At 40.6% G+C, this 27,830-nt stretch overlaps 1 protein-coding gene across 1 annotated transcript; it reads right to left on the bottom strand.

The window, feature by feature from the left end:
- Positions 1-6,756: 6,756 nt before the first annotated feature.
- On the bottom strand, positions 6,757-26,932 carry LOC310993056 (solute carrier family 4 member 11-like). Its single transcript, XM_083981322.1, has 20 exons — positions 26,754-26,932; positions 21,352-21,402; positions 20,456-20,542; positions 19,951-19,994; positions 19,338-19,557; positions 19,158-19,239; positions 18,788-18,911; positions 18,195-18,404; positions 14,743-14,827; positions 14,459-14,584; positions 14,193-14,306; positions 13,387-13,519; positions 13,014-13,087; positions 12,095-12,338; positions 10,479-10,585; positions 9,987-10,152; positions 9,566-9,739; positions 8,664-8,859; positions 8,112-8,281; positions 6,757-7,072 (listed from the first exon to the last, which is right to left on the bottom strand). The coding sequence occupies exons 1-20, from the start codon at positions 26,788-26,790 to the stop codon at positions 7,006-7,008; spliced, it is 2,511 nt and encodes an 836-aa protein (XP_083837448.1). The 5' UTR covers positions 26,791-26,932; the 3' UTR covers positions 6,757-7,005.
- Positions 26,933-27,830: the final 898 nt, after the last annotated feature.

Raw genomic sequence — 27,830 nt, 5'->3', positions numbered from 1 at the left:
TCGACTTAACGTTCAACAGGTGTAATTTTTTACATCATGAGCCATGAGCCTGACTTCACAGCAGACAGGAAGCTGACGGGCTGAAGCAGGTCTCAAACAGACATTTTCAGCAGGATTGATTTTCATCTGAACCTCCTCTCATTGCACTGCTCACAATCTCGTTTTTTCCTCAAAAAGAGAAAAAAAAGGTGGAATAAGGCCTGAAGAGCTGTTATGGCCTGTTTTTTTTTTTCGTCAATAGCATTCTCTCTTCTTTTTTTTTTTCATGGACACTTGAGACCGGCATTCATCTGAGCCCACATCCTTTAGGTTTGGAAGAAAATCAAAACATCTGGCTCAGTGCAGCTCTCCGGACATGTATTTTTCACCAACCTATTGATTTACACCAAAACCAATAACAGTTTTTTTTTCCTCGACACAGTGTGATGGTTTGGGTTTTCTTGGGGTCCATATACCAGTCATGACTTTATTTGATTTATTCACTTTGCTGCTAAATGTATGGATATACCTTTAAGTGTTGACTTGTTAATGGTGAGAATGAAACTTATTGTCGAGTTATTTCGACTTCATCTGTCTGAACTCGACCAGGCTTGACACAGAGGACTCAGGAGTCAACTCAATTGAACTTATTTCCATTTATTTGATTTTTGTTTGTTGTTGAATCAGTCAGGTTAATAACCTCAAAAGAGAAAAATAGAAATTAGTTTCAACATTGTAAATCATAATCAGGATCATACACACCATCAGTTCTGTTTTAAATACATTTAGATCTTCTTTAATTTCTACATAAGGTTTTATTATTCTTTATTTCTTAATTCTTAAAGCAATATGGTTTGTAAATTATTTCTACTTATACAGTAGGTCATCACAAGCTTTTATATTTATTATCCATTCTAAGATCCATGTTGTCTGATGTGTTGTATTGACTATTTATTTATTGACTATTTATTGTGGGCCATGTAGGCTACAGTATATGAACCGCGACAACCTGTGCTCAAAACTAATTGCCCCTTGTGCGATTAATAAAGTTGTTTGAATTGAACTGAATTGAATTCAATCAAATTAATCTTACAATTTCATATCTTAAGAGAGAAATAAAGTAAGAAGTGACCTAACATATACTTAAAGCAGAAGTAAGCGATATTTTTGTGTTAATATAAGTCTTAAATAGTTATATCTTCCGACAGCAATCACTTACATAGAGTGTTTGGACCGAAACACGGGTCAGTCAGTCACTCTGCTCTGCTCTGAGCCGAGGAGAAAACTTTTCTCGTATCCTACAAGTTTTATCCAATGAGGAGAGAGAATGTGGTGACGTAGGGACGAGGACCAATAGATCCATGACGAGGGCGGGGGCTGCTAACTCCATCGGCTGACAAGACGTTATGGTGCGTTCAAGGCAGCCCGTAACTCGTGTTTTTCCGACCTGTGAAGTCGTACCAGTTCGATCTGGTACGAGTTCACGGGTCGGAAGTTACGAGTGGCCGTTATAGTGACTTTCACAGGTAAAACAGGCCGGAAAAACACGAGCTACGGGTTGCCTGGAACGCTACAAAGTCGTAAGTCGTGACTTGAAGCTGTAATTTACGGCTTCAAAAGCCTGCCTGGAACGCAGCATTAGCCAAAATGACCGGATCGCTTACTTCTGCTTTAATGTGAATGAAATAACCATACATACCAACAGCGTCTCTGTGCTTCTTCTATTCACACCACCCAAGCCTTATCACCCTGGTGCTTCTCACTCGCTCTGTGAAAGTGAACATTCAGACCCACTACTGCCCTCTCTGGCACATGTCCCACACACACTATACCAATTACCACATCCTCACCGTGAGGAAAAAATAAATAAACAGAATATAATGCATCTCAACACTTATAGAGCATCTTTGTCTTTGCTCCATCAGATTCTCTCTCTTTCTGTCCTGTTACAGTCATGGCTTTGTCATTTTATCACACCTCCCCACGTGTTCAGCTTTTTGATAAATAAATGCATGTTCTGCTGCTGCCTGCCACTTCCAGTCTAAAGCTGTTTGTCAACTCCATTTCTGTGAACAAGGCAACATGTCTGACCTGATTCATGGTTCATGAATGAGCCGGGTTTTGTCATCACCGTCCCTCCAAGACAGGTTTTTGATTTTTCTCCTCCTGTCACTCTTTCTATCACATCAAACTAAATCTGACACGTCCATGACGAGAGCGTCCAGCTGATATGATTTTGTCAAAGTGCTGATCTGCAAGATTCTTGTTTCTATTGATGTAACTAATCACAGTCAGACACTCGACCAGCATTGTGTGGTATTAAAGACACTCACTGTCATTGTGTTGGATCTGATAGCTCTACTGCCCTCTTATTTACTGTACAAACAAACTGGTCTGATTTAAATACAGGAATTGAACTTGCAAAGACCTCATTTTTATCACTCTGTAGCAGACTGGGGTCAGCCTGTTTATTTACATAGTTTTTCTTTGTTGCAGTATTTCCTCACTCTTCCATCCATCCATCCATTGTCTATACCGCTTATCCACTAGTCCCAGCTGTCATAGAGCGAGTGTGGGGTAGTACAGGTTGCCAGTCTTTACCCCAATCCCCTCAGAACCAAATTGCTTGTTTTGTCCAACCAACATTTCAAAATCTGACGGTATTTTATTCATAGTCATATCAAACAAAATCAGAAAATCCTACATTTGAAAAGCCGTAACCAGCAAATCTTTGACGTCTCAAAAGAATGACTAAACAGCAATATTTGGTTTGAGCATTTGATTTCTCACCTGTGTACGCTGAACGACTTAAGACAGTAGAGCAACCTTTCATACAATAATTCATTAGATTTAATCAATGAATTTATGAATGGACAAATAATTCCAGCTTTCCATCAACATCTCCCCAGCTTTATGCTAAAGTTTTCTACATATTAAGCAAATTATGTACTGTGTTAATTAATGAGCTTTAAAGCTGTTTTTGGCAGGTTTTGACTCAAGCTCCATGTTTACTGCTCAGACTCCATCCATCTATTCATCTTCTCCTACTGCTTCAAACTTGTGTGTGTCATGCATGTGTCTGTTTTGTTTATGTTTAGCTCACATGTGTGTAAGACTTTTGTGTGTGAGTTTTTTGTCAATGTCCGCATGCGGCTGTTTGCCCGTCTATCTGTTGTTTCAACACTGACTCTGCACATCAAGCAGCCCACAGAGTTTTGTCAATACCGCCGGCTGGACTCTTCAACAACAAGCTCAATCCTCTCTGCTTATCTGGCGGCCCCACACTCACGCGGCTCCATTGTCCGTGATGACACACCAGTCCTATCTCCATGATGGACCTTAATGCATCCCGACATCAGCGCAGGGCTTCAACATCCCAGACATTAATGCAAGACATTGTGGGTTGTCTACGGTGGCTCGTACATTGGATTTCTGTCGCGCCACTGTCACCTTAGCCTTTGTGCTTCTCCTCAGCCCACCCAGTTGGTGTGAGCTGCATGGCGCAAATCCTGTCATGTACTGTAGCCCGCGTTGTCTTGATGATTGGCCTGTTGATGGGGTTTAAGCAAAGGTGGGAGAGCTGAGTGTGAGCATACCGAAAGAGTTGTGAACACTGGAGGTGTGACAGTGTCCGGGTCAATTTGTGTGTGAAAGTAGTTTTGTGTGGCATCTAACTCCTGCCTGTGTGTTTGTTTGTGTTTCTTGTTATCTATAGTTTAACCTGCAGAGGTGGATGCTCTATTTTCTCGGCTGTCCTGCACCTTCAGACAGAGGCGGACTGGGGTCGGAGCGAGTCTGGAGAATCGCTAGGGCGTCAAGAGAAACATAAACTCTGCTGGTGACACTTCTGGGACGCGAAAGAAACAAAGAGGTATGACAAGGCAACACAGGTTATAACAAATGCCCTGGTGTAAAGATGTGGAAGTAGCCCACAGCTCAACGGAGAGTCGGGGCTCCACCTGTCCAGAAAAGGCACAAATTATTCACCACAGATCTCAGATCAAGAAAGCTGTGTAGGTGGCAGAGAGATAAATATGCAGGTTTTTGTCATGGGAAATTAATTGGCAGCATCTCTATGGTGACCAAGAGGTGGATGCATCTCTATGGTGACTGTTGCATCATTTCTCATTCTTTTTTTTACCCATGGGATTCAACAAAAAGTCTCTTCAGTGAGACACATTTAGCAGAGTCAAGGGATTGGATTCATTTTTATACATTAGGTTGATTGTAAGGGCTTCATGTCAACATCATCAAGGTCTATATAACTTGAAGGTCATAACTTGAAAGGCCAACCTCTTAAATTAAATGTCCTTCTTTTTTCATGTGCACAGAAATTGTATGAAATGATCAGACCAGAGTGGGAACCTGAAATGCTTGTTTTTAATGTTTTTTTAATTTCAATCTCATGATACCAGTGTGTTTTTCTGTTGTTTCTGTGTATTGAAAATTAAAAAACAGCGCATATTTGCCTATCAGGGGAAATTTACAGAGTGCCTTCCAGGTCTGGTTAATTTTACAAACAGCATATTTCTTTGTGCAAACTAATTCTAAATGATTGAATGTGAACAAAAGCTTCTCTTCTGCTGTGTTAATGATTATATTTTCAGTCAACCATCTGCAGACAATAAACATGTTCACCACTTTATTGGAGCACTATGCGAAAAGTGGAACTTACTTTTGTTTCTCACTGGGCTAGAAACAAAGTGTCTTTGTTTCCTGGAAATATGTTCAAGCCACTCGATACAGACATTCAGTGCAAGCCTGGAAAACACTCGGCCATACTAGTTGATACATTAATAACAGAAAAAAACAATCATGAATACAGGAGAAAAGGTAAAATGTTATCTGAAATCTGTGAGTCTGGTTGTTTTTGATGGCTCAGAGAAAAGAGGCTTTCCTGGAAGTAACAAGTGAAACAACATTACAAGACAAAACGTCTAAAGGTGACGACCTTTGTTTTATAACTATCTAATCTCCTTCGGTCCATCTACCTTGTTTCTTCTACAAAATGACAGAAATCTGGGGTGAGTGCACCTCTATCATCAGCCAAGCCCTGTCTCACAGCAGAAGATGAGCCTCTACTGCCATCTACTGAAGGACTCCAACACAGCTGCCATTCCTCCTCACCCTCGGCGGACGACACTGTGCTGATGCTGTGTGTGAGGTGCTGCATTGTTACCTACAGTATCAATGAAGTTAACACTATTAGTGCATGTTCAATATTTTGATTTGCATGTTAAAGTATTTTTGCAGATGAGTTGAATGGATAAAATTGATCAAACTGGCATTTATATCTGTGCTCAATAACTCACTAAAACAAAAATGATACAGTCCAGTTTGCTTCGTTCACCCCGACGGTTTCTCTAGTGGATATGTGGCAGATTCAACTTGTTGGACGTCGCCTTGAAAAGCAACGTCCCTCAATTCACACTGCATGTCAGGGCAAAAGCTAAACCTTGAAGTCTAAGGAACTCTCTGGAGGCCTTCATGTTGACTTCATGTTCATTGTGGTGAGGTGTAGGCCAGGACAAGGACACACATACAACCATTTCTAAAGTTTTGAGTGTTTCCATGATCACAGTGGAAGAAATGAAGACTTACGACTTTTCTACAGAGGGCGATCCGGCCAAAACTGAGTAACTGGGCAAGAAGGGGTTTAGGGAGGTGAAGTCAGACACTGCTCATCATTACCTGGATAATGCCATCCCTACAGTGAAGCAGTGTAGCAGCATGATGCTATGAGATGCAGTGACCCCAAGCACAGAACCAAGATAAAGCTGGAGCGGCCTCTGACTGTCCTGACCTAAACTCCATTGAATATTGATTGATGGAGAGACTTAAACGAGGCCGTTCGATGTCGTTTCCTAATCAATTTGATGACGCTTCAGAGAATGTGCCAGGAAGGAACAGATAAACTGCACAAATCCAGGTGTGCAGAGCTTCTAGAGACTCGCCGAAAGAGGCTCAGAGTTGTAATTGCTTCCAAAGGGGCTTCTACTAATCACTGCACAGCAACTTCATCCATACACATTCAAGTTTACAAAACAACAAAAACTAAATGTGCCTCCATATACTCACTGAAACCACTGTCATATCTAAGAGATTCACTTGACTTAATGATAATTCTTCATTCATTGTTTCCTTTAAATGGCGTTTATTTGTTTCACAAGTTTGATTCAATCCCAACACTGCAATGCACAAAACCAGTTATATTTATAATGACATACATCATGTTGTATGTCTTTCTCTGACCTATTGTAACATGTATCTTTATTACATCTGGCTTTAGTGTCATTAATTGATATTGATATTTGTTTATTTACAATATGTAATTAATTCATAAAACCTTTCCAGTGTGAGGTGACACTTCACTTGGCATCTTGTCAACAGTGAGAAGTTATTTTCTCTCAGTTAAGTGATAAGTGGATTCTCTACAGTGGTAAAAATTACTTACACTGATTTTCGCATCCCTGTTCAAACCCACTTTAAACTCAGGTCGGACACCAGCCAAGCAGCTCTCAGATAATAAACAAGATGTTGCTTAAATTAAATGAAATGATTAACATTTTTTTAATATACAAAAAACTCTTTGACATTACGTCCTGCACCTTTCAGTTACCACAGACCTCTCTCTGTGTGTGTGTGTGTGTGTGTGTGTGTGTGTGTGTGTGTGTGTGTGTGTGTGTGTGTGTGTGTGTGTGTGTGTGTGTGTGTGTGTGTGTGTGTGTGTGTGTGTGTGTGTGTGTGTGTGTGTGTGTGTGTGTGTGTGTGTGTGTGTGTGTGAAAAAGAGAAGCTAAACAGTGGAAATCACTCAATACCATACAAGATGTTGGAATGTAACATATTAAAATCAGATGGTGCATTTGTGTTCAACAGTGAGAACGGAAACGAGCAGTGTACATGGTGGTCTGGTTACCAGCAGAGTGCTTGCATTGAAGTCTTGCAGTCCAAATGCATTTCATTCAGTTGTTAACACCATCTTTGAGTTCTGAGTCTGTTTCCCTGTCGCTGCGGTTTGTGTTGTTCTACATGTGCTGCGCATCCATGATATCCAGATACTTGGCGTCGATTACTCTGGGAAGCAAGCTGGTCCTGAGATAAAACACAGAGATAATACATGATAAAGTCACATGCATTATTTACATGGAAACAGAAGCTAAAAGGATAAATCTCCTTGGAAAAAAATAAGAAAAACCCAAAACAAAACAGCAGTTTAGGCAGTTTTTAAGCAACCGCAAAACGACCACACAGAAGATCCTCCCAATGTTCAGATTGTTTATTCAGCAGCTCTAAAAATACTTGAAGTCCTGCACTGAAAGTTTCCCCAAGTGAACGTAAAATGATTAAATGATTAAAAGTTAAAGTGCCCCATGCAGAATAATGAGCCGTGTGAGTGTTATAGTATTATATAAAACTATTTGATCATTAATGGTAATGCAGTAATGTCTAATTAACATTTTAAAGTTGCTGGGGTGGAGTTAATCATTTAAATATTTAATATCCTGTTGGATTCTTTTATCCTTAACAATGCAACATGTTGTACAATCCTATAGAGCAGCTGAATGAATGTAGAAATATACATATGAAAATATCCCGTACTGAAAAAGTACTTCATGTCTGTGCTCAACAATGTAAATCCCCATGGAGACAATTACTGGACTATATTCAATGAAGTGGTCAGCTAGCCATTTATTATTTCACATCTATAGATTCGGGGACTTGAAAGACACACATTTGTTTATAATGAAAGGTTGATGCATTAAAGTCTGAGGCCCTGGCTCACATCAGGTTAATGCAGCCTGACAGTATCTCTCCACAGCGACCCGTTTCAAACTCCACTCTCACACTTTGAGACACGTTCTTTCCATTTGAACATTTCTCTGAGCTGGATCTGAGGTAACACTGATGATATTACTTGGGTTATTTTCTCAGACGTCAGAAGGCTCCTACCAAAGCCTCATAGTGCATTATTCAGCGGGGTTCACGCTGAGAGCCCCTCCTGTGACTAGAGCAGTGGAGTGGCCCTCTAAAAACAGCTCAGCATGAATGTCAGATTAATGTCAGACGTTGTAGCGCTGTGCTGGTTTTTCCCTGGTCCCACTCTGCCCCCTGTTGGTGTGGGTCAACTCACCTGATAGGGACGAGCAGGATCATGAGAAGGGGGAAGACCATCTTCATGTAGGGAAGAGGATACATCCCAAACGCACACAGGATGATGAGCTGGATCATCTGCAGCGCTGTGAAGTAGTGGACCTTCCTCTGAGGCACACGGCGGACGTAGTGGGTGGGAGGATACGACGTCTAGACAGAGAGGTGGGACACTTGGTTGTAAGAAGACTTGCAAATAAAATGTACATTGTTTTTTAATCAGCTCATTTTCATAATATATTGTTATTGTGTGTATTTTCTACTTAATTCACTAGCTCAATGGGTCATTACAAGATGAAGAATGTGTCCAACAGCTGTTTTTTTGTTGTTTTTTTTCTAGGTAAAATTTGAAATTTCTATGAGAAAAGTTTTAATAAGAAATTGACTTTCAAACTGCCTCTGGTTGCCATTGATGTTGCTGCTAAAATTTGAAGTTTAACCCACAACTATTGAACAAGATACAAACAGGAGCATTTACTATTAGCAGACTGAGCGACCAATCATACAACAGTGTCTGTATTTCTTCTCTGCTCACCTGTTCCTTAAGCAGCAGGGCCATGCGGTCCACCATCTGGTTCCCATCGAGCGACGTGGCTGCGATGTAGAGGAAGAGGCCGTAGAGGACGGGCTTGGGGATCCACTGCAGAGGAACGGGCAGCATGAAGGCAGACAGGCCGATCAGGATGTTGGCCACCAGCGAGGTCAGTCGCGTTTCCTTCACACTCACGATTCTGCGGCAGGCGGGCGGATGAAAGTACACTTGTTATGTGGTAAGAGAGGGCGTGTGTTTCATCACTGCAGAGGTTAGAACCCACTTAAAATGAAGCGATGGCTATTTGTACCCCCTAATCAGAGATAATGGCCTCAGTGTGGACATGACTGACAACCCAACTGTATCCCCTCCCCCCCCGTCTTTTAATGGTCTGTTGAAGGATTTGTTCGGGGGTCAGTTCTTCAAAGGAAAGACAGAAATGTATTCTTTCTTATCCCTGTAAGAATTTGACCCCATAGATGTGGCTTGGGAGCCACTGCACTGCAGAATCACAACCTGTAGGTTAGGAACCGCATCCATGAAGGATTTATTAACCCTGCTCTTGAGTATATTTGAATAGTTAGCAACTAAGTCAAACTTTTCACATTCTTATAAATATATGTATGTATTGGACTTGATACAGACGAAGTTAAAGTATGTGATATTGTCAAAGGGCCTTGAGTTAAAGTTGTTTTGTTATATGAATGTAAAGTGTCTTACAGATTACACTGAAATTGTTTTATGATGAGGTTTTGTGGACTACACTTGTGTTTCTGATAAGGTCACTTTACTTTACTTGCCCAGTATCTTTACCAAACTTTTAAACGGAGGCTAAAAAGGCTGTGTAGACTCACTGCTGCCTTTCAGTGCCCTGCTCGCCTTTTGTCCTTGTTAACTTTACTCACGTCGTGTAGAGGTGTCCGTTCTCTACGTGCTGTTCCACTTTGGCCAGCTGACGGGCGTGCAGGGAGGAATGTGGGAAGGCAGCATGCATCCATGGCAACCCCAGACAGGACATGAGGATGTTGATGAATCCAGTCAGCATTAAGTCCCAGTGGAACGCTGTGCCTTTTAGCAACCTGGTACAGACGTTCACAGACACGAGCGTCAAGTGGTTTGTCGATGAAAGACTGCAGCAGCACTTCTATTCTTAATCATGAGCTACGACTGGATGTGTTTGCCAATAAAAGTGGACACAAAGATACAATAGAACCACTTAGACAGTTGTCAGATAAACAAGAATTGCTGTGAATGAAACTTGTTACGGCACAATTCAGGTTAAATGTATTGTTATCGACCGGCAAAAATAAAATCATCGAGTCTTACTTGTGTTCTGGTACATGTGTGAGTGAGATGACGATGTTCTGGTCGATAAAGATGAGCAAAGCAAGTAGGAAACCCAGACCGACCGCACTCAGTGTGTTCATCCCAGACAGCTTGTCAAATGGAGGGAATCTGAAGATTGGGCCATTGTGGACACTGAACACAGGCACTAATAGGAACATACAACACAGAAGAATGTAAACATTTAAAACATTGTTTTTTAATACCTTTTGCAAAAGAAAGAAACAGATGCACCTACAATGATAAAATAAATCCTTGAATCATAATCACCCCTGCTAGGAAGCTAAGTTTTTCAAAGTATTTCAACTCTTTGTCCTTGACCCACTCTAAACAACAGCACACACTGGAAACAAATATTTCCACTTTAAGAAAGGATTTTATGAACAATGTAAGTTGTTCCCCACCAAGGTTGTGACTTTGAGTCTCAAGGGTAGTCTTCTGTCAATTGTTTTATTTTGAAAGCTCTGTACTCACGCTGTATGTCAAGGAAAAGGTAGGAGCCAATGAAGGAGAATATCACCACCGAGATGGGTAGAGCACAGTCAGACACCACCTCTCTGATCTTGTCATTCAGATACGGGCTGTGGGAAAACAGAGAGACGCTTATTTCCTCTCTTTTGCAACTCTGATGTAATAAATTCTGCAAGTTCAACTACAGTATTTACAGTGGGTTTTCTCTCTTTTTGAAAATTATCCATGTCTGGCACTGAAGGTTTGCCACTGAGGGGGAAAGAGCAATGACATCGAAGGAGTCAGACATGGGAATACACATAGTCACATTTATCTACCTCGTGTATTACATTATTATACCTTAAGGGGGGAAATCATTGTGCGTGATTTGTAACCTTCACTCTGACTCCTGGGATGTGATTTTTTTTTTTCTCCTACCTTCATATGAGTAAATATGTAGGTAATAGGCACAGATGGGGAGTACTACTAATATCAAATCACTTTCATCTAATAGTATACTTTATAATAAAACTCACTGTTGGGTGAAATACTCAGATCCTTAACTGTAGTTAAAGAAGCAGCTCTACAATGTAATGTAAGTATTTCTTTGAGATGTTTACATGAGGAAAAGACTATAAATGTTTTCATTGCTTGTTCTCATTAAGCAAAACTGGTCCTTACATTACTGTTGCATTGTTGCATCAACATGTCAGCAGCATTTAGATGTAGCTGGCTGAGCTGGAACTGATTGTAATTTGTTTATTCACTGTGTAGTCTTTGAATTTGTTGTATACACATCAGATGTAAATGTGAATGAATTGTAATAACAATCTTCCAGATGAGTACTAGTATAAAGTAGCACAAAATTAAACTACAAGTACAAGCACATTCAGTTCAACTGGAGTAAAATGTTATTTTTCAGCAGTGATTGCAATGCATTTCAAAGGGAAATATTATAATCTTTATTCTTCTAGTCATCTCTGACAGTTGCTAGCTCCGTTGCAGATTATGATTTTATATTCAAAACAAATGAGTAGTTAAGAAAATATGCATTTTGATATGTATGTGGTGAACAGTCCCAACAGTGTGATCAGTAAAAATGCCTAATTCATCGTCCATTTAGAATAATTAGACATTGACATTTAATGTTCTTCAGTGCTTTAATAATGCCGGTTTTCTATATATGCTCTGTTCCTATAAATTGAACTTTATTCACAGTTCTCTGAAGTTTTGAGGGTTTTCCATCATGTTTGAAATTCACAGAATGAGTTTCTTGATAAGTTTCTCGATAATGCTGCTCTCAAAGGCTGACTTTCTGCTGGCGGTAATGAGGTAATTTTACACTGTGGTATTGCTACTTTCCTCTTAAGTAAAAGTAAAGAAAACGGTGATTGCTTTCTTGCAGAGAATTAGATGAGAAGATGGACGCTCCTGTTGTAATTGTTCATGGTAAATGTGCAGCCACAGTCAGCAGCTGTTCAGCTCAGTGTAGCACAAAGACTCCTCATCCAGGGGCAACGACCTCTCCAACAACTGATATTAGTGTCATCAATATTCTCATTAACTTTTGGCAGTAGATGGAGCATGCATATTTCCAAAAATGACAAACTGTTCCTGTGAGGTGTAATAAATGAGCATACCTCCTTTTAATAAGGTAGAGGGCGTAACCCAACCACAGAGTCCCCAACATGAGCAGCAGGCAGAGGATGGGCCTTTCTCTTGTGCATATCACCAAAGACTCGGGCAGGAAGACCGACATGTGTCCTTCGGTCTCATTTTGATTCGTCTGGTTCTTTGCCTTCTCTAGAATTTCATTTATCTGCTGAAGCACCGCCGTGCTGTTTGTTGTCGCCAGTACGGGCCCGTAGTAGAAGTGCTCAAAAACTGGAAAGGGGGAAGAAAAGGAGATGACACCAGGCACAAACTAGAAAGCTCAATATGCCATATATATTCATTAATGAATTATTATATACATATTATTATTAATTCTTGCCTTTGGCACATTTAGCATAACCTACACTACAATCAGGTCTTACGAATATAATATAAAAACACTTTTATGTCCATTTCACACTACACTGGGTATCTTCATACATATTATAGCGCCTCATCAATATAATTCCCTCTTACACTGTGTATTTCCAGGCAGTCATGCATGGCGAGCAGTGCACGGTATTCAAGCTTTACTCAGTTTGCTGTAGTTTGGCAGAAAACTACAATAGCCTGAGGCGGAAAGAGAGAAAGGCAGAAAGCTCTAAAGAATCCACCATATGCTCATTCATTAATTTACTCTCTGCTGATAAGCCCTGGTGAAAAAAGCTCTAAACAGAGTGAACCATATTAAAATTACAATGCAACACACAGGGAGCGGAGGGAGGGGTAGTTTGAATTCATGCTTGCCTTCTCTCTAAAGACCCTGTGATGGATATGTGTGTTTGCAGGGCTGCATTAACAATAACAACTGACAGACAGGATGTTTCCCCTGCAGTGTGGAGGGATGGCTTTGCTGCAGGAGCGTTTAAAACCCGTCTCATGCAGTCTGACCTTGGCTTTACTTACTTTTAACGGTGCCTTTCACTGCATCCCCGACAAATGCTATGGAGATGAACAATGCAATGACTTCTTCTGTTGAGCTGGGAGATAATGGCAAGAAAACAAGCATGGCGTGATCACTCATGTGTTATGTGTTTGGTAAAAATAGCCACAGACATAACATTTCATTCAAGGCAAAGAGACGGATACAATAGCAGTGGAGTACATACAAACAATATTGATGATTATGGCTGAACACAGGAGGATAACATGTGTCTTATCAGTGACCTCACCTCAGTGCCCAGCCACACAGCTCAGTATTTCGTTTCATATATAATGCAGTACGTAGTATTCTGTCTGTGATATGTCACGGTAATGAATGTGCGTGTTGTGTATTCACCGTTTAAAGAGCTTCATCAGCAGACTGACATTGAATAAGCCTCCGAGGATGAGGAACAAACTGTTCCATAAACCGATGCAGGCGTAGAAAGCGTCGAAGTCAAGGTCGTAGTCGTCACAGATGCCCCTGATGACTTTAAAATATACACACCCATATCATCACCAATAACAGTTTCGCAGTAAATTTACTTCTTAAGTGCTGCCAATGACTGATGAATCATTCTTCAGGGCGCTATTGTAAATATCTTCTCACAGGCAGAAGAAAAGAACCAAATCACACCTACGTTTTTACAATGAAATCTTAACTCTTTTCAGATATAAGTTTATATAACATTACCAGCTATCATGTACAACGTCAACAGACTGTTGCCTTAATACACAACAGCGGTAGACACAAAGCTGCATCATTCATTTAAAGGCTGCGTTGTGATCAATGCAAATCCATTATTCACTTCCAGCGAGTAAATACTTCATGTTGCTAAACCAAACAAAAACAAGAAAAAAGCTGCTGAGAAACTTCTCAGTTCTGTCTTAATGAGAGAAATTTGATTAAATGTTAATTCAGATCTTATTAGGCGCCATCAGAAAACCAGGGGAGGGTTGCAGAGGTAGAGTGACCTGTTGCCTGATCTCCCTTGAGTGAGTTGATGTTGCCTAATGACTATCATTAAGATTTGAGTTGAGTTGCATGTACTGTAATGTTTCCATTCACATTCTTTGGAAACTAATTCCCATTAGCAAATAGAAAACACTTTTATAATGCAGCTTCCATTCTCTCCTTATTAAATAATAGCACGCAATACACACCACTTATGAAGATGGCCAGTGGCGCAGTGGTCAGTGGGATGACGAGCGGCGAGCCAGCAAACAAAGAGTAGATAACTCCTCCGATGCTCTGGCCAACAATGGTCTTCTGAACATCTGTCAAGAAATATATTAAGTGTTATTGATATTTGTTTTTCTCTATCGCCAACCTATTCCACATACTTGTGTGAAGTGGTTGTGTGATCCTGCAGCCGTAGGATGGCTGTTACAGATTAAAACAATGAAGACAGACTTCTATACTTTCATACCTATCTCCCCTCTTGTGCTTTCATCGTTCAATGAGCCAAAGGCAATAGCAGGCAGCAGAATGGCAATGTAGAGGAAAATAGCGGTGGTGGTGTACTTCAGCAGGCAGCGATCCTTCCCAGTTATACCTTGATGGATTATTTAAAGGGTTATTAAAGATTTAACAACCAACATAAAGTGTAAGGCTTTAAATAAGACATTTCATGATTTTGTAGCAGTAAAAAAAAAATCAGCCAAAGAGACATATGTTCACTTAGGAAGCAGGATTACAAGATATTGTTAATACCATCTGTGAAGTCTGACGGGTAGAGGGGGAGTCTGCGGCGGAGGTCATCATAAACACCTTTACCGGCTTTGAAGAAATCTTTGCACTGAGAGGGAAAAGACAGAATTTAGTCAGGGCCACTGGGATGTGTCAGTCAGTGGGAAGGACTGTACTTAGCTCTGGGAGTCACAATACTAAAAACTCAAGTGGTGTCACTGTGACTGGTTGGAGAGCTCTGCAGTGCAAGCATGGAATCAAAAACATTTCCGTCTTTTGTCTGTGCACATGAATTTGCATAAATCTGTGTCAGGATGAGCTAAAGAGCAACAGAAGTGACAGAGGCCTCTTCTCATTGCCAGAGAGCCAATGTTTCAACAAAGCAGACGACTCGGCTTTGTCCTTACTGTACAAGATTTAATCAGAGTAATAAAACACCCTCAGACGGTTGTTATGTGCTCTCAAAGTGCACTGCAGCAGACCTAAGTCTCACAGCGCATCAGCCAAACCTTCAAATCCAAACTGGTCCATTACAAAACAGCTCCACTTAACATTCTCATCCTGATTTTCATACACCACACAATTTTTTTTTTTTAATTTGTGGTAATGAAAACATCAAAGTTAAGAGCAGCTGAGCTGACACTAAGTCGAGGGAGCTTCCAACTTTTTTGCTGGAGTAGAGAGTCTGCTGGAATCAGCCTTAAGACCCCCGCTGTGCTGACGCAGCGGCCCCCGTTGAAGTGACTGTGGGACCTTTTTCCTCCCACGGTGCTGAAGGTGGTCTGAGCGCAACCTTGTGTTGAAATATTCATCTGACTCAAAACTTTTGAGAGTAAGAAAAAGTTGGGAAAAGACTCCACAACCTGAGAAAATGCATTCATTTTCATACATTTGAATGCATTTAATAATTCTTTTTTTAAATTAAAGAAACTGGCCTATATTCACTTTTTTTCATATTATACAATTTTGAACCAGCAGCATAGACTAAAAGTTAAAGGGATAGTGCAACATTTTAGCAAATTGGCCCATTGCCATAATCCCTATAGTTTTAGCAGTAGGTTTGTTACCTTTAATTGTCAGTGCAAGCTATTTTTAGAACGGCGGAGCAGAGCCACGAGCTGCTCAGAGCTACGCTACGGAGGCTCATGGGATTTTTTGGTTTCACTCATCAAACTCATCAAATACACAATCCAACAACTCCAAAACGCTCTGGTGGACAAGTTGTGACCTGCACATTCACCACGCTATGAGATAACAGAACGTTACGAGACAGAGTTGTTTTAGAAGTAAATGCAAAGACTGCTTGCTGAAAAACTGTCCCCGACAGGAACACGCATCAGCGGTTTTGCATGAATTTACCTCAAAAACAACTCTGTCTCATGACGTTCCGTTATTATCTCATAGCGTGGTGAATGTGCAGATCACAACTTGTCCACCAGAGCGTTTTGGAGTTGTTGGATTGTGTATTTGATGTGATGAGGGAAACCAAGAAATCCCATTAGCTCGTAGCTCTGCTCCGCCGTTCTAAAAATAGCTTGCACCGACAATTAAAGGTAACAAACCTACTGCTATGACTATTAGTCCAGTCATTTTATGAGAAAAGGTTAAACAAATTGCAACAGAAGCAAACTCAACTGATTTTGTATCCTCAGCATGTCCTGATTGAGGGAAAAAAAGCCCCGAAGAATCCTATTAGGGGAAAGTTTTGAAAAACACCCAAACATATCCCATTTATACGCATATAAAACATTTTTTTCACATGAGTAGGGTAAATTTTTTAACCTTTAGATATCTCCATGAAAATTACTGAGTTGATTACTTACATTAAGACAAACAAAAAATGTATTACAAGTTTTATGAAATTCTTTGTTAACATGAGCAAATTTGCATAAATCTGCATAAATTTGCATAAATCGCACCGTTTTAACGGCACATGTATATATGAAGTTGCTGTGGTGGTACCGGCATGAAAATTGGAGTGAGTTGACTCCATCGGTCAACCGACAAGTTGACCACTTTAAATTTCAAGATGACTGTAAAATCCCCTGATTCGCACAAACTGAAATACGCTGCTATGGCCGGGTTTTGGTTGATTTTTCAAGACAGCCACATCCTTAGTAGAGCAGGTATGACATGAGCCAACAGTGCATAATCCAATTACGTATGGATAATTTGCATATACAGCACCTGATCTAAACATTGGGTAGAGCAGGTGAAAATGTCTTGTTCAATCTTGTTAATATTACAGTTAAAAAGCTTAAGGAATGGAACCAATTTAGGCCCATGAGCATTAATAGAGATGGAGCATGTCATACCTGCTCTACTAAGGATGTGGCTGTCTTGAAAAATTACAGTCATCTTGAAATTTAAAGTGGTCAACTTGTCGGTTGACCGATGGAGTCAACTCACTCCAATTTCCATGCCGGTACCACCACAGCAACTTCATATATACATGCGCCGTCAAAACGGTGCAATTTATGCAAATGTATGCAGATTTATGCAAATTTGCTCATGTTAACAAAGAATTTCAAAAAACTTCAAAAAAACAGTCATTTTCATGGAGATATCTAAAGGTTAAAAATTTTACCCTATTCATGTGAAATTTTTTTTTATATGCGTATAAATGGGATATGTTTGGGTGTTTTTCAAAACTTTCCCCTAATGGGATTCTTCGGGGCTTTTTTTTCCCTCAATCAGGACATGTTGAGGATACAAAATAAGTTGAGTTTGCTTCTGTTGCAGTTTGTTTAACGTTGACCCCTTTTTTGGCCTAAAATTACTGGACTATATAGGGATTATGGCAGTGGGCCAATTTGCCAAAATGTTGAACTATCTCTTTAAGGCTGCAGTCAATTACACTTGAATGTTGTTTTTAAATATCAGGTGTAGCCACAACCTGTTGTTAACTTGAGTCTTTTACAGCCCTGATACATGACGCTCTCTGTGTCAGGCAGTATTTGTCTGCCCCCCCCCCCTGCAGAACACACACATCTCCCCTTTATTTAAACACTGCACATAATGAAGTACTTTTATCATTACATGGAGCTGCGCACATTCTGCCGCCAGAAGAACCATGGCAGCCTTGGCAGCGTGTCATCTGTTGCCCACCTGCTTCTCATTCCTCCGGCCTGACTGATAAAGTGTGGAAACAGGATAATAATGCTCAACTACTTTTACTTTACTGCACCGCGTCTTTATGTGCCTGGATGGAGTGGGAAAACACAAGGGTGGTCTCCACATGTGCTTAGCAGTCAGTAGAGAGTATAAATGCTTGTTTTATAAGTAGGTATGCTTTGTTACGTTTGTGTATTGTGTTATGTTCACTTTTCTAGGTTAATGCTTTTTGGCATCACCGATGTTCTTATATGTGACTAATAACCCGTGTTTTATGGCAGCTTGAATGAATGAATTCAGCTCTGATCACGACCCAGAGCCTGTGTCTGTTTTACATCTGCAACTTTGCTCTACTTTCACACCTCAAGTGATTTGCCTTTGCGTGGATCTGAATTGTCCACTTCCTCCTCGACCGGCTTCTCGCTGACAACGGAGAGCTGCTGTCGCTGGTAGACCAGCTCCTGTTTGAACTCCTCCTGGGTCTTGGCCTCCAGGAGTTTCTGTCTGAAGGAAATGTCTGAGAACATCGTGGCAAATGTTCTACCCAGCTCGATGGCCGTCTTGGTGCTTTTCTAAACACAAATGAAGAAAAGGTTGACGTATTTTTCACCAGTCTCAGTCACATTTGATCCTACAGAAAGCTTATGGTTAAAGCTGATGGAGCCAGATCCAAACCCCAAACAGTCATTCAGTCTCCCAGAATACACTTCAGAAGACCTGATTATTTTAATTCTCAGTTATTGTTCTGATTAACTGCTTATAGTTTGTTCTAACTTAGAAAAAGAGTAAAATGCAAACACAATATATTATAGAAGGATCAACAAACAAGCTCATATTTATATTTGACAGTCTGGAAACAGTGAACTTCTCGTTTTTAGTTTTTAAAAATTAGTTTGTCAGAATAAATGCTACTTAATTTTCTGCAGATTGGTTTAAATGTTTTGAACAGAGTTACCGTTCTGGGAGGAGCCAGGATGAGGATGACGTAGCGAGCCTCGCAGCAGTTGACCCCCCAGTTTTGCGGTCTGTCCAGGCGGGCGACACAGACATGACGCCTCTGCAGGGACCTCACGTTGGAGCTGAATTGAAAGTAAATCTGTTCATTTTTTCATCGATGTTGCATAAATGATTGATTCTGCAGCATTTTTGTATTGGCAGGTGTATGTTAGAGACTCCCTTTGACAAAATTACTTTTCCAATGAAAATAGTTTTCGTGTTTTGTCCCTGCACAGTCAAATGAACTCATCGGGAGGCACTGATGCAGAAGCTTAAAGAACTGGTTAAAGTAGCTCCTTTCACATCAATATTATTGGAGGTAAACTCACAGAATACAAAGCCAGGACTGCTGGTATCGAATGCCAGTGGAAGTAGCAGTCACACCCTGAATGGTCTCAGACAGAAGGTGAACTGTGAAGCATAAAAATGTAGACTGTGTGTGTTACATCAAGTAACACACATTTTATGTAAAGGTGACTTTAAATGTATTTCTACAGTCTTTTGCTCACCATTAAACTCCTTTCCCCCAGCATCTGTGAACAATGAGTTCATGACTTCGTCTACGTCGCAGCTCCCGAGACCGTCCTCTACCACATGGGTTAACATTCGCCTCAGGACCTCGTCTAGTGTGGCAGCCCTCTCGTCCAGAAGGATGCTCGCCTGGGCCAGGAAGCTGTCCAGGTCTCTGTGGGCGCGCACTTCCTCCTGGAAGTTCATTGGCTTCACATACTGGTAGGAGCCAAGAACAAAGTGAATATGATTGATGGTGTAATTACGTCCTGGTGCAAATAATAGGTGAAATGTTAAAGGCTCGCCTTCTGATTTAGTCCAGTGCCCAGCAGTTGCTCAAAACCTCTGCATCCTTCTCATTGCAAAACTGATGCTTTGAAATGTAGCACAGGTCTCATCTAGCAACTGAGGTCTGGCTCGTAATTATAGGGATATGAGGCACTGCTGGGAGCTATAACTAAACCAGGAGGTGGTTTCTTTAACATAAAGTAGACGGCAAGTATAATATTTTCTAGGCTGCATAATCAGTGGTTCAATAAAATGCAAAGGAAGCAATAAAAATGCAGGTTTTCTTCAAGGATGATTGTGGCATAACACATAACGGTGCCTCACTTTTCTTGTTGTGTTTAAAAGCCCAAATCCAGAGCCCTCAGGATCTGCAAATAAAGAGAGAGAGAGAAACACAATGAACTCAGCTAAGTAAATATTTACTCGCACACACTGCTTAAATTTTCAACACCAAATCTTTCACCCTAATCCCTACTCCCCTAATTTCTTAGCATTTCTAATGTTAGCACCGGCGCTAAGTAAAACACAGTAGTAGTTCTCTCGAGTATTAACGGTTAATAGGGAGCACTGGCTGCCAGTTCATTTCCATGAAGTTCATGTCTCAGTTATCCTGGCTCAGTGAATCAGAGCTGGCACTCAGGGTTTCCTAATTGCAGAGGCTTTAAATTACACTCAGACGATGAAAGTCACTAGAGGAGGATATTACCAAACAGCAAACCAATGTGATGAGTTGTTAATTTCAACAGATGAAAGACCGAGACTTATATTTATTCTCAGAACAAGTCCCACACATGTTTAAGCATAATACTTAACAACACACACTACATACCAGACAGACTGATCTGGATCGGGGTCTCATAGATGTGAGTGGCAGCCGGCTCTGGGCCACAGTTCTCCTGCTCCCCATCCTGCAGCTCTGTGGAGAAAACACAAGTGTTTTTCTACAACATACAGCACTCTGAATTCAACCGAGAACTTTCCGTGTTGGAGAAACCGCTCTGTGCTTTGTTCAAATTCACTTACAGCCAAGCGAACCACATAACATAAACAGAAAATAATAAAGACCATTTCGCAGCCTCAGTTATGGCCTGATAGCGATAAGGCACACTGAGATAAAACTGTTCTTTGTGTCAAGGTTATGATGCGATGCTAGCCACATTAACAGTGTCTCCAGTAAGGGAGGCCATCTGTTGACAAGAACACAGCAAGAGGGAGGGAGAGATGCGCAATAAAAAAAAACCTTAAACCAGACATGCAGCAATATAACAATAGCAGCCCCTCGTAAATTCCTTCATTGTATAAAAGATAAATATGCCACCTTGAGTATGAGTTTTATGAACTGAGAGGAACCAGCCCGTGGAATCGGAGAATTAACCTTAACCCTTCATGAGCGAAGCTTTGAGCTATGAATATTCCCTCTCCCCATCATTGACTCTGAGATCATCTGGTTCGTTATTTACCCATTAATTAACCTCTCAACACACAGCGATGGGACTGGCTGTGCTCACCAGCATGTGAAATGGGTCATCAGTGAGCTGCAAGAAACATTGGCATTAGCATAAATAACTGCAGTAATAAATTAACGTGCGTTATCTCCAGATTCCTGAAGGGAAATAAAACTGATTCATGTTTTCCAACACTGATCATATCAAGTACATGAAAGAGTAAAAGATCTATGCTGAGAAAAAGCAAGTAAATTATATATGTGTTTTTGCAGCTACGCACCCATCTCCTGGAAAACATATCCATTCTTGGACCTCCCTTTAGATGGATCTTCTGTGGGCGAGGAGAAAAGACAGATTAACTCAGATTTATTGACTTGCTAAATTATCAATCACTTTACAGAAAGGTTAGCATCTTAAAAGCAAATTAGGACTGAACAGGAAAGAAAACTTTCTAAGCAGTATTCATGAACACCTCACCACATGGAGGATGCAGTAAGAGTGGTAAAAAAAAAAAAACATGCTAATATAGTATCACTGTCTAAAGCAGACATGGCAGGACATGTTGGCAAACACTGGCTTATTTACACATGGAGCAGATTTGGGGCAACATTAGCATCTGTAGTCATTGCTCGTTGATAACTGTGTCTGCTGTTCCATGCTGGGCGGTGAGTTTTGAGATATGTGCTGCTGAACATCTGTAACACTGAAGCAACACAGATCAGGACAGTTCATTTGCAGAGGGGAAATAAAACCAAAACAATCTACTTAAAGATGTTAAAATGCTCCACAGAGCTGGTGATATTTATTTGTACTTCTGTCACGTCAACCCATTTTTTTTAAGTATATTTTTTGGCTTTTTTTGATAGTACACAGTAGAGATAGACAGGAAAGGGGGAGGCAGAGAGAGGGGGAATGACACGCAGGAAAGGTCTGCCCGACGCGGGATTCGAACCGGGGCCGCCTGCGGTGAGGACTGTAGCCTCAACATGGGGCGGCTGCTCTAACCACTGCGCCACGCACCGCCCCTCTCGTCAACCCATTTTTAATATGAAAATGTTGGTAGTTGCAGCTTTAATTTTGAGATTTAATTCAGGATGCTAATGCTTTTTTTTCTGTCCTTGTCGTCCTCAACAGTGAGTGACTCAAAGTGTTTGTTCTGGACGTAAAACCATACATATGGTGAGTGTTTAACTGACTGATTGATTTTGTGTCCATTGTAGAGTAAAGAGTAAAGAGATGGGAAAAGAAACGCAGCGAATGTCAAGTTAAATCAGACATATTCCCGTGCTTCAGACCCTTAGTCCACCTTGGCACACTTACACCATCCATCTTAAATATTAGCACATGAATGAAAGAGCACAAGTTCCTCCATTGCAGAACTGCTGTTTAATAATATGTTTGCATGGATATGTTTGACACAGTTAAATTGGCCAGCACATGGCGATAAAACTGTGTGAAACTGGACTCCATGAGGACCGACACAGTATGACCCTGTTTCTTCTTCTCTACTTAACAGCTTCACACGACAAAGCCAGGGAGCTTTCAGCAGCAGGTTTGTAGCCTGCAGGAAAAATATCCACTCCTCCTGTCACAAACGGAGATTGTGTAAACAGAAATAAAATGCTAAAAAGTAGAATAATCATCCATAACAGTTTGTTGACTCTCATTAGACTTTAAAGACCTTTTTAAAGTGATGTGACACACTGTGTGGCGTAAAACTAAGAGCGCAGATGCCATATGGAGATACTGAAGTAGACAGTAAAATATAACAACCCCCTTCACGCTCAGTTGAGACAAAAATCTGACACCAGCTGTGTCTGATGTTTGTATAGGCGGTCATGTATCTCTGAGACACTGCTGTGGCTATACGGATGAGCTTTTCCTTGCCTCAGGCAGAGTTTGGCTCCAGGGGCTCCTGGGCAAGGATATATCTCAAAGCAGATTAAACGAAACATTCCCAGGCCTCCCCCTCTTTGCAAGAGTCAGTACAGACAACAGGGTGCCGCGCAGCTTGTGCAGCGAGCTGTTTGTGCCAGAGCCGGGTGTGAGGAGGATGATTTAGTCTGCTTAACAGTCCTGTCTCATAAAGACAAATGTCAAGTTTACTGTGAATCCTTTCGACTGTATCTTATCATGAACAGGATCGATGATATCATACCCTGGATGCCTCTGAACACCACACACTTTTCTCATCAGTTCCAGATGTGAAGTTGCGTGAAGAGATAACTGACACATGTGCTTCGAAATCTGACAGGAGAGTCAGTCTGCCAGCATTCACCTGCTCTTCTCCAGCCATCACTGTTCACTCACTACTGAGAGTTACAGTGAAATCTGTCAGACATCATATTTTATAGTCTTTTTTGCAGGCCAGTATGGTTACCATGGCTCCTGGTGGGTTTCCTGTTTCCTCACTTCCTCGTGCTTACAGTGCAGTCTGATGGTGTTGACAGTTACAGCGGTGTAAGTCATGCCTCAGGTTTCCCCACACCGGAAACTTTGACACTGAAGCTACCCCTCAAAATACTCTAATTTCCCTCTACGTGCTTTGTTGAATTTCTGATGCAGTTCTAGACAAGTTATCATCGAATTTATAGGACATACATTTGGGATTTTTATACCAATATCCGTCTTTTTTCTCTTCTCTATAAGATTGTGATGCCTCATGTTGAACATCAGTCACAAGCTGAGCCCACTCTACCTATATAGCAGCTCTTCACTGTCAGCTTGGGTTATAGTAGCAATCTAGTTTGTCAAATGTGTGTGTTTGGATATCAGTTGGCAAAAATGTATCTGTTTACATTTCCAAAAGAGCACGGTCATATTTTAAATGTATTCATTTTCCCATTATCCTCCTCTTGAGCTGACTTTAAGCCTAAGGGATGTTTTATTAATCCCTGCCATCCTGCTATCTGTTGGCAGAGGATGTCCTTGAGCAATAGGAAACAGAAGAATCCTTGTTGGGTCTTTGGAAACAACTGCTCTGAGCTACAAATCTGAAACTTTGTTAAACTGTTGAACTGTACAAGGTCAAACTGGCAGACAGGAGAAAGGGACATGGTGTCCATAATAGTCAAGGGTCACTGAAGTTTTTCTTTTAAATACTAAGGCCTGCATTTCATGTTTGTGCCTGTTGTGTTCTTTGATATGAAATACGTTTCACTTGTATCTAACGTTTAAGCTCAGTCAGTCTTATCAAGACCTAATTTGCAGGGTGTGCACAGCTGTACCATGAACAGTGTATACACTGTAGGTCACAATGTACACATTCATGTATCGAAATAAAGCAAATAACAGGAAGGAGGAACCACAGCTCATTCCACTTCAAGACCTCAAAGACGGCCTGGTGTTTGTTTATCCACCATGGTGGATATGATTACCGGACCAACAGTAACCACAGTCACACAACTTGTGTTTTACTAGCTAAAGTACACATCTTTTCATTCAGACGTTAAAGACATTTCTGTGACATGGCTCTAATCCTCTGAGAACCAGTCATGTTTTGAAAAAAGAAAGCACTGCCACATCTATTCCTGTAGCACATTTCATTCTAGTGGAGAATAAATGTGTCTTTAAAATGGTATGACTAATGAAAACAGGAAAGAGGCACTATTATCTGCCATAGCAAAAGGCCTGAGCCTGAGGACCAAGGGTTCATACTGAATGACAATGTCAGAGAGTAGCTGGCGGTAAAATTTAGTTGTCAGCTCTGAAACCTTTAATTTGATTAGCTATTCTCTGCCCAGGTCTTATAGACCAACCAACAAGTTATAAATGCATGTCTGAGACAAGGCACCGCTTATTCTGGGTAGTCTTGAAGTGATGAAAAGCAAGGACCTGACTTATTATAATTAAGCTGGAGGACATTGGGGGGCATCCAAGTGTTTATGTCCCTCAGGCAGTGATTTAACTGAGCTGAAGTCTCCTGGGGAAAGGTGCAACTGTGTGTCATCAGTATAATGATGATAGCTTTGTGTGAGACGGCACACACAGTCTAAAGAGCAATGGACATGAGAGTGATCCCTGAGGAGGTCACACATACAGTGTCGACATTATTATAGACACCAGAAACTTCTGTTCCTTTTATTAAAATGCAAACCAACCAAGCCCAAGCTACTTCTCAAAACACATCATGGTGGTTAGTGCTATCTAACCTAGAAACAGCATTGTCATTGTCAGCTCATAGTTCATAAACTACCTTCAGTAGGTCTGAGTCAATCATGGAGGTTGTTCAGAGTCGGTTGGTCAATAAAAAATGGATACTTGAAGATCGGCCACTAATTGGGGGCCAAAGAAAGATGCCAGAGTGCAAAAGATGTGGGTTTATGATCTGCTGAGGTTGACCAGACCAGCTGTGGGGCATTGGGGCAATGATCTGAATTAAGTGTAGAAATATTGTATGTGTTAAGTTCTGTTGTGGAAAAACACTGCAAATTATTCACAATTTTCAGGGGTGTAGAGATCAGCTACTGTACATTTTAAATCATTTTTAGTTGAGTTGTTATCAATAATGTTTCTGAAAAACGGTGATCTGGTTTCGTAATTACATTGTTGTGCTTGGTCGCTATACAAAGATCCTTCAGAGGCTCAAATAGTTTAATTCTTGTTAATCATATTAAGGCCTTAGTGGATAAAAATCAGTTCTTAATGTGAAGAAAATAGTAACAACAAACAGAGAAATTTTAGGTTTGATGCAGCATCTGTGATGAGAGCGTTGTTACTGAAATCTCATTATCATCAACTTCAACCAGAAAAATGTATTTAACAAGAGTGAGAAGCTTTGAAATTTGCCAGATTAGAACATTGGACATTTTTCTGCAAGATAATCTTCTTAATCTCTGACCTGAGAAAATTCAAGCAGAACTGTTTTAACCCTTTAAAGGCACTGAGTGTAGAGAAATACATTTGTATTTTGTATTATGAGGCTGCGATGGCTTAACTGCCGATTAAAATGATTGATTGATAGTTTGGGTTAAACCAACAGTTCAACACATTCAATTTACTGTCAGAAACTGAGACAAAGAAAAATCCTCACAACTGAGAAACTGAACACAAAGACTGCCCTGTAGGATTAGGGTTAAAGTGTTTGACAGTTAATTTGTATAAATTCATTTTCATTTAGTTTCTGTGTTGGAAAGACATGGAGATTACTTTGCAGCAATAAAAGAATAAGTTTCATAGCGCAAACTAGGCTTTTAGAATTAACATGACACATTACGGTTTTTAAAATGATTAACTTTCCTATTTAATACAACAATACTGATGCTGTACCTACTATAACAGCTTTCAAACAGATGCAGAAACTCAGATCTGTTGTAAAAACAGGCAATGACTGCTACCATTTACTGCCATATTGTAAATATTGACCAACTTTCTGGCTCTCCTGGCAATAAAAGCATCTTGCTCACATTCTGTGGTTTCCATTTTCAATGATATAAAGAGATTAAACATTCAAATAGCACCCACAGAGGCGACCAAATAAAAGAAAACGATAACATTACGAAGTTATTGCACGCCTAAAGACAAATGCCAGCAATACATATGCTATCAACATCTTGTAACTATTGTATCAGTACACACTCACACACACTCTTCACACAGGGTCTCTCCACATGCTTGACACATTTGGCTCAGGTTGCACCATGAAAGACCTTCTCACCCCCACTCCACCCCTGTAAAACTTACCAGATGGCACAAAATGGAGGACCTTTTTGTCTTCCATGTTCTCCAGTTAGTTGTTTTGGTTTTGTTTTATAGGTGAGAGACACTTTCCAAAGTTCAACCCATCATCATTCGCTCTCTGTTCCCTAACACCCTGTACTCACTGGTGATCCCTTCTCAATATACTTTCACACACACTCATGGTAGAGGTTGAATTACCTCCCTGCACCTCCTCCAGAAAGCACATGGGTTTGGGGGGAGGGAAGAGGGAGGGCAGGAAAAGGAGGCGTGGAGGGTGAGAGGGGTTTTTGTTTCTGCTGGGTCCTTGTGCCTATGAACCAGAGTAGACTGGAAGTAACTTAAAGTAATTGAATAAGTAAATAGGAATTGTGGATTAGGTTTTAAACTTGTTGGCACTTCCTCTCTTAATGTAATGAAAAAATGTAAAAAGTTTGGTTTTGTTGGAAAGTTTTTCTTTTTCTTTTTTGTGAAACTTTGCACAGTGTTTATTCTACAACAGTACTGTATGTGTATGGGAGTGTTTTGTTTCTGCAGTGCACATGTTGTTTCACAGGTGGATAAAAGTTCTGCATCTCACTGCTTTATTTCATAGAAGAAAATCTATCAAAACAACCAGATATCAGTCCTAAACCCACTGAGATTAAGGTGTTGTGCTTCGGCAATGGTGTTTTTCTTTTCTATTCTTTTTTTTTGCACTCGGATGCTTTCAGTTCATTCTCCATGCTAAATGAATTGCATGTACAACAATTTCTCTATAACGTTCTCCTTTCTTGCTTTTGTTCCTAGAGCTCCTGCATGTCACTGAAACGTTGTTGTTCAGTGGAATAGCATAAAGCATCAAGATACTAAGAAAAAACAGCAACCAAGTCTTAAAATGTGAATGTAAAATGTTGCTCAGTAGCACAACTAGTGGTCAAAAACTCCACAAGAATACTCATAACTATAAATATCAGCTCAGTGATTTTCAAGGTTGAGTCTGAGGGGGGCAAAGGTCACTCCTTGCCTCTTGTCTGCGTACATAGATATTTAGTTCAGTAATTCTCTCTTCCCTTTGATACCATGTAGGCAGAGATCTGTGGA

The sequence above is a fragment of the Trachurus trachurus genome, assembly GCF_905171665.1.
Source record: "Trachurus trachurus genome assembly, chromosome: 10".
NCBI classification, from domain to species: Eukaryota; Metazoa; Chordata; class Actinopteri; order Carangiformes; family Carangidae; genus Trachurus; species Trachurus trachurus.
Note: the sequence above shows the minus strand (reverse complement) of the source record. Positions and strands in the feature narration are given on the sequence as shown.

What these genes read in the sequence shown, in the direction of transcription:
- LOC310993056 (XM_083981322.1), bottom strand. Translation starts at nt 26,790, where the DNA reads ATGGAAGACAAAAAGGTCCTCCATTTTGTGCCATCTG. An exon ending in TGGGGGAAAGGAGTTTAATG is followed by an intron (nt 19,240 to 19,337) that starts GTGAGCAAAAGA and finishes TATGCTTCACAG; the next exon opens with TTCACCTTCTGTCTGAGACC. An exon ending in CCCGTCAGACTTCACAGATG is followed by an intron (nt 14,585 to 14,742) that starts GTATTAACAATA and finishes TAATCCATCAAG; the next exon opens with GTATAACTGGGAAGGATCGC.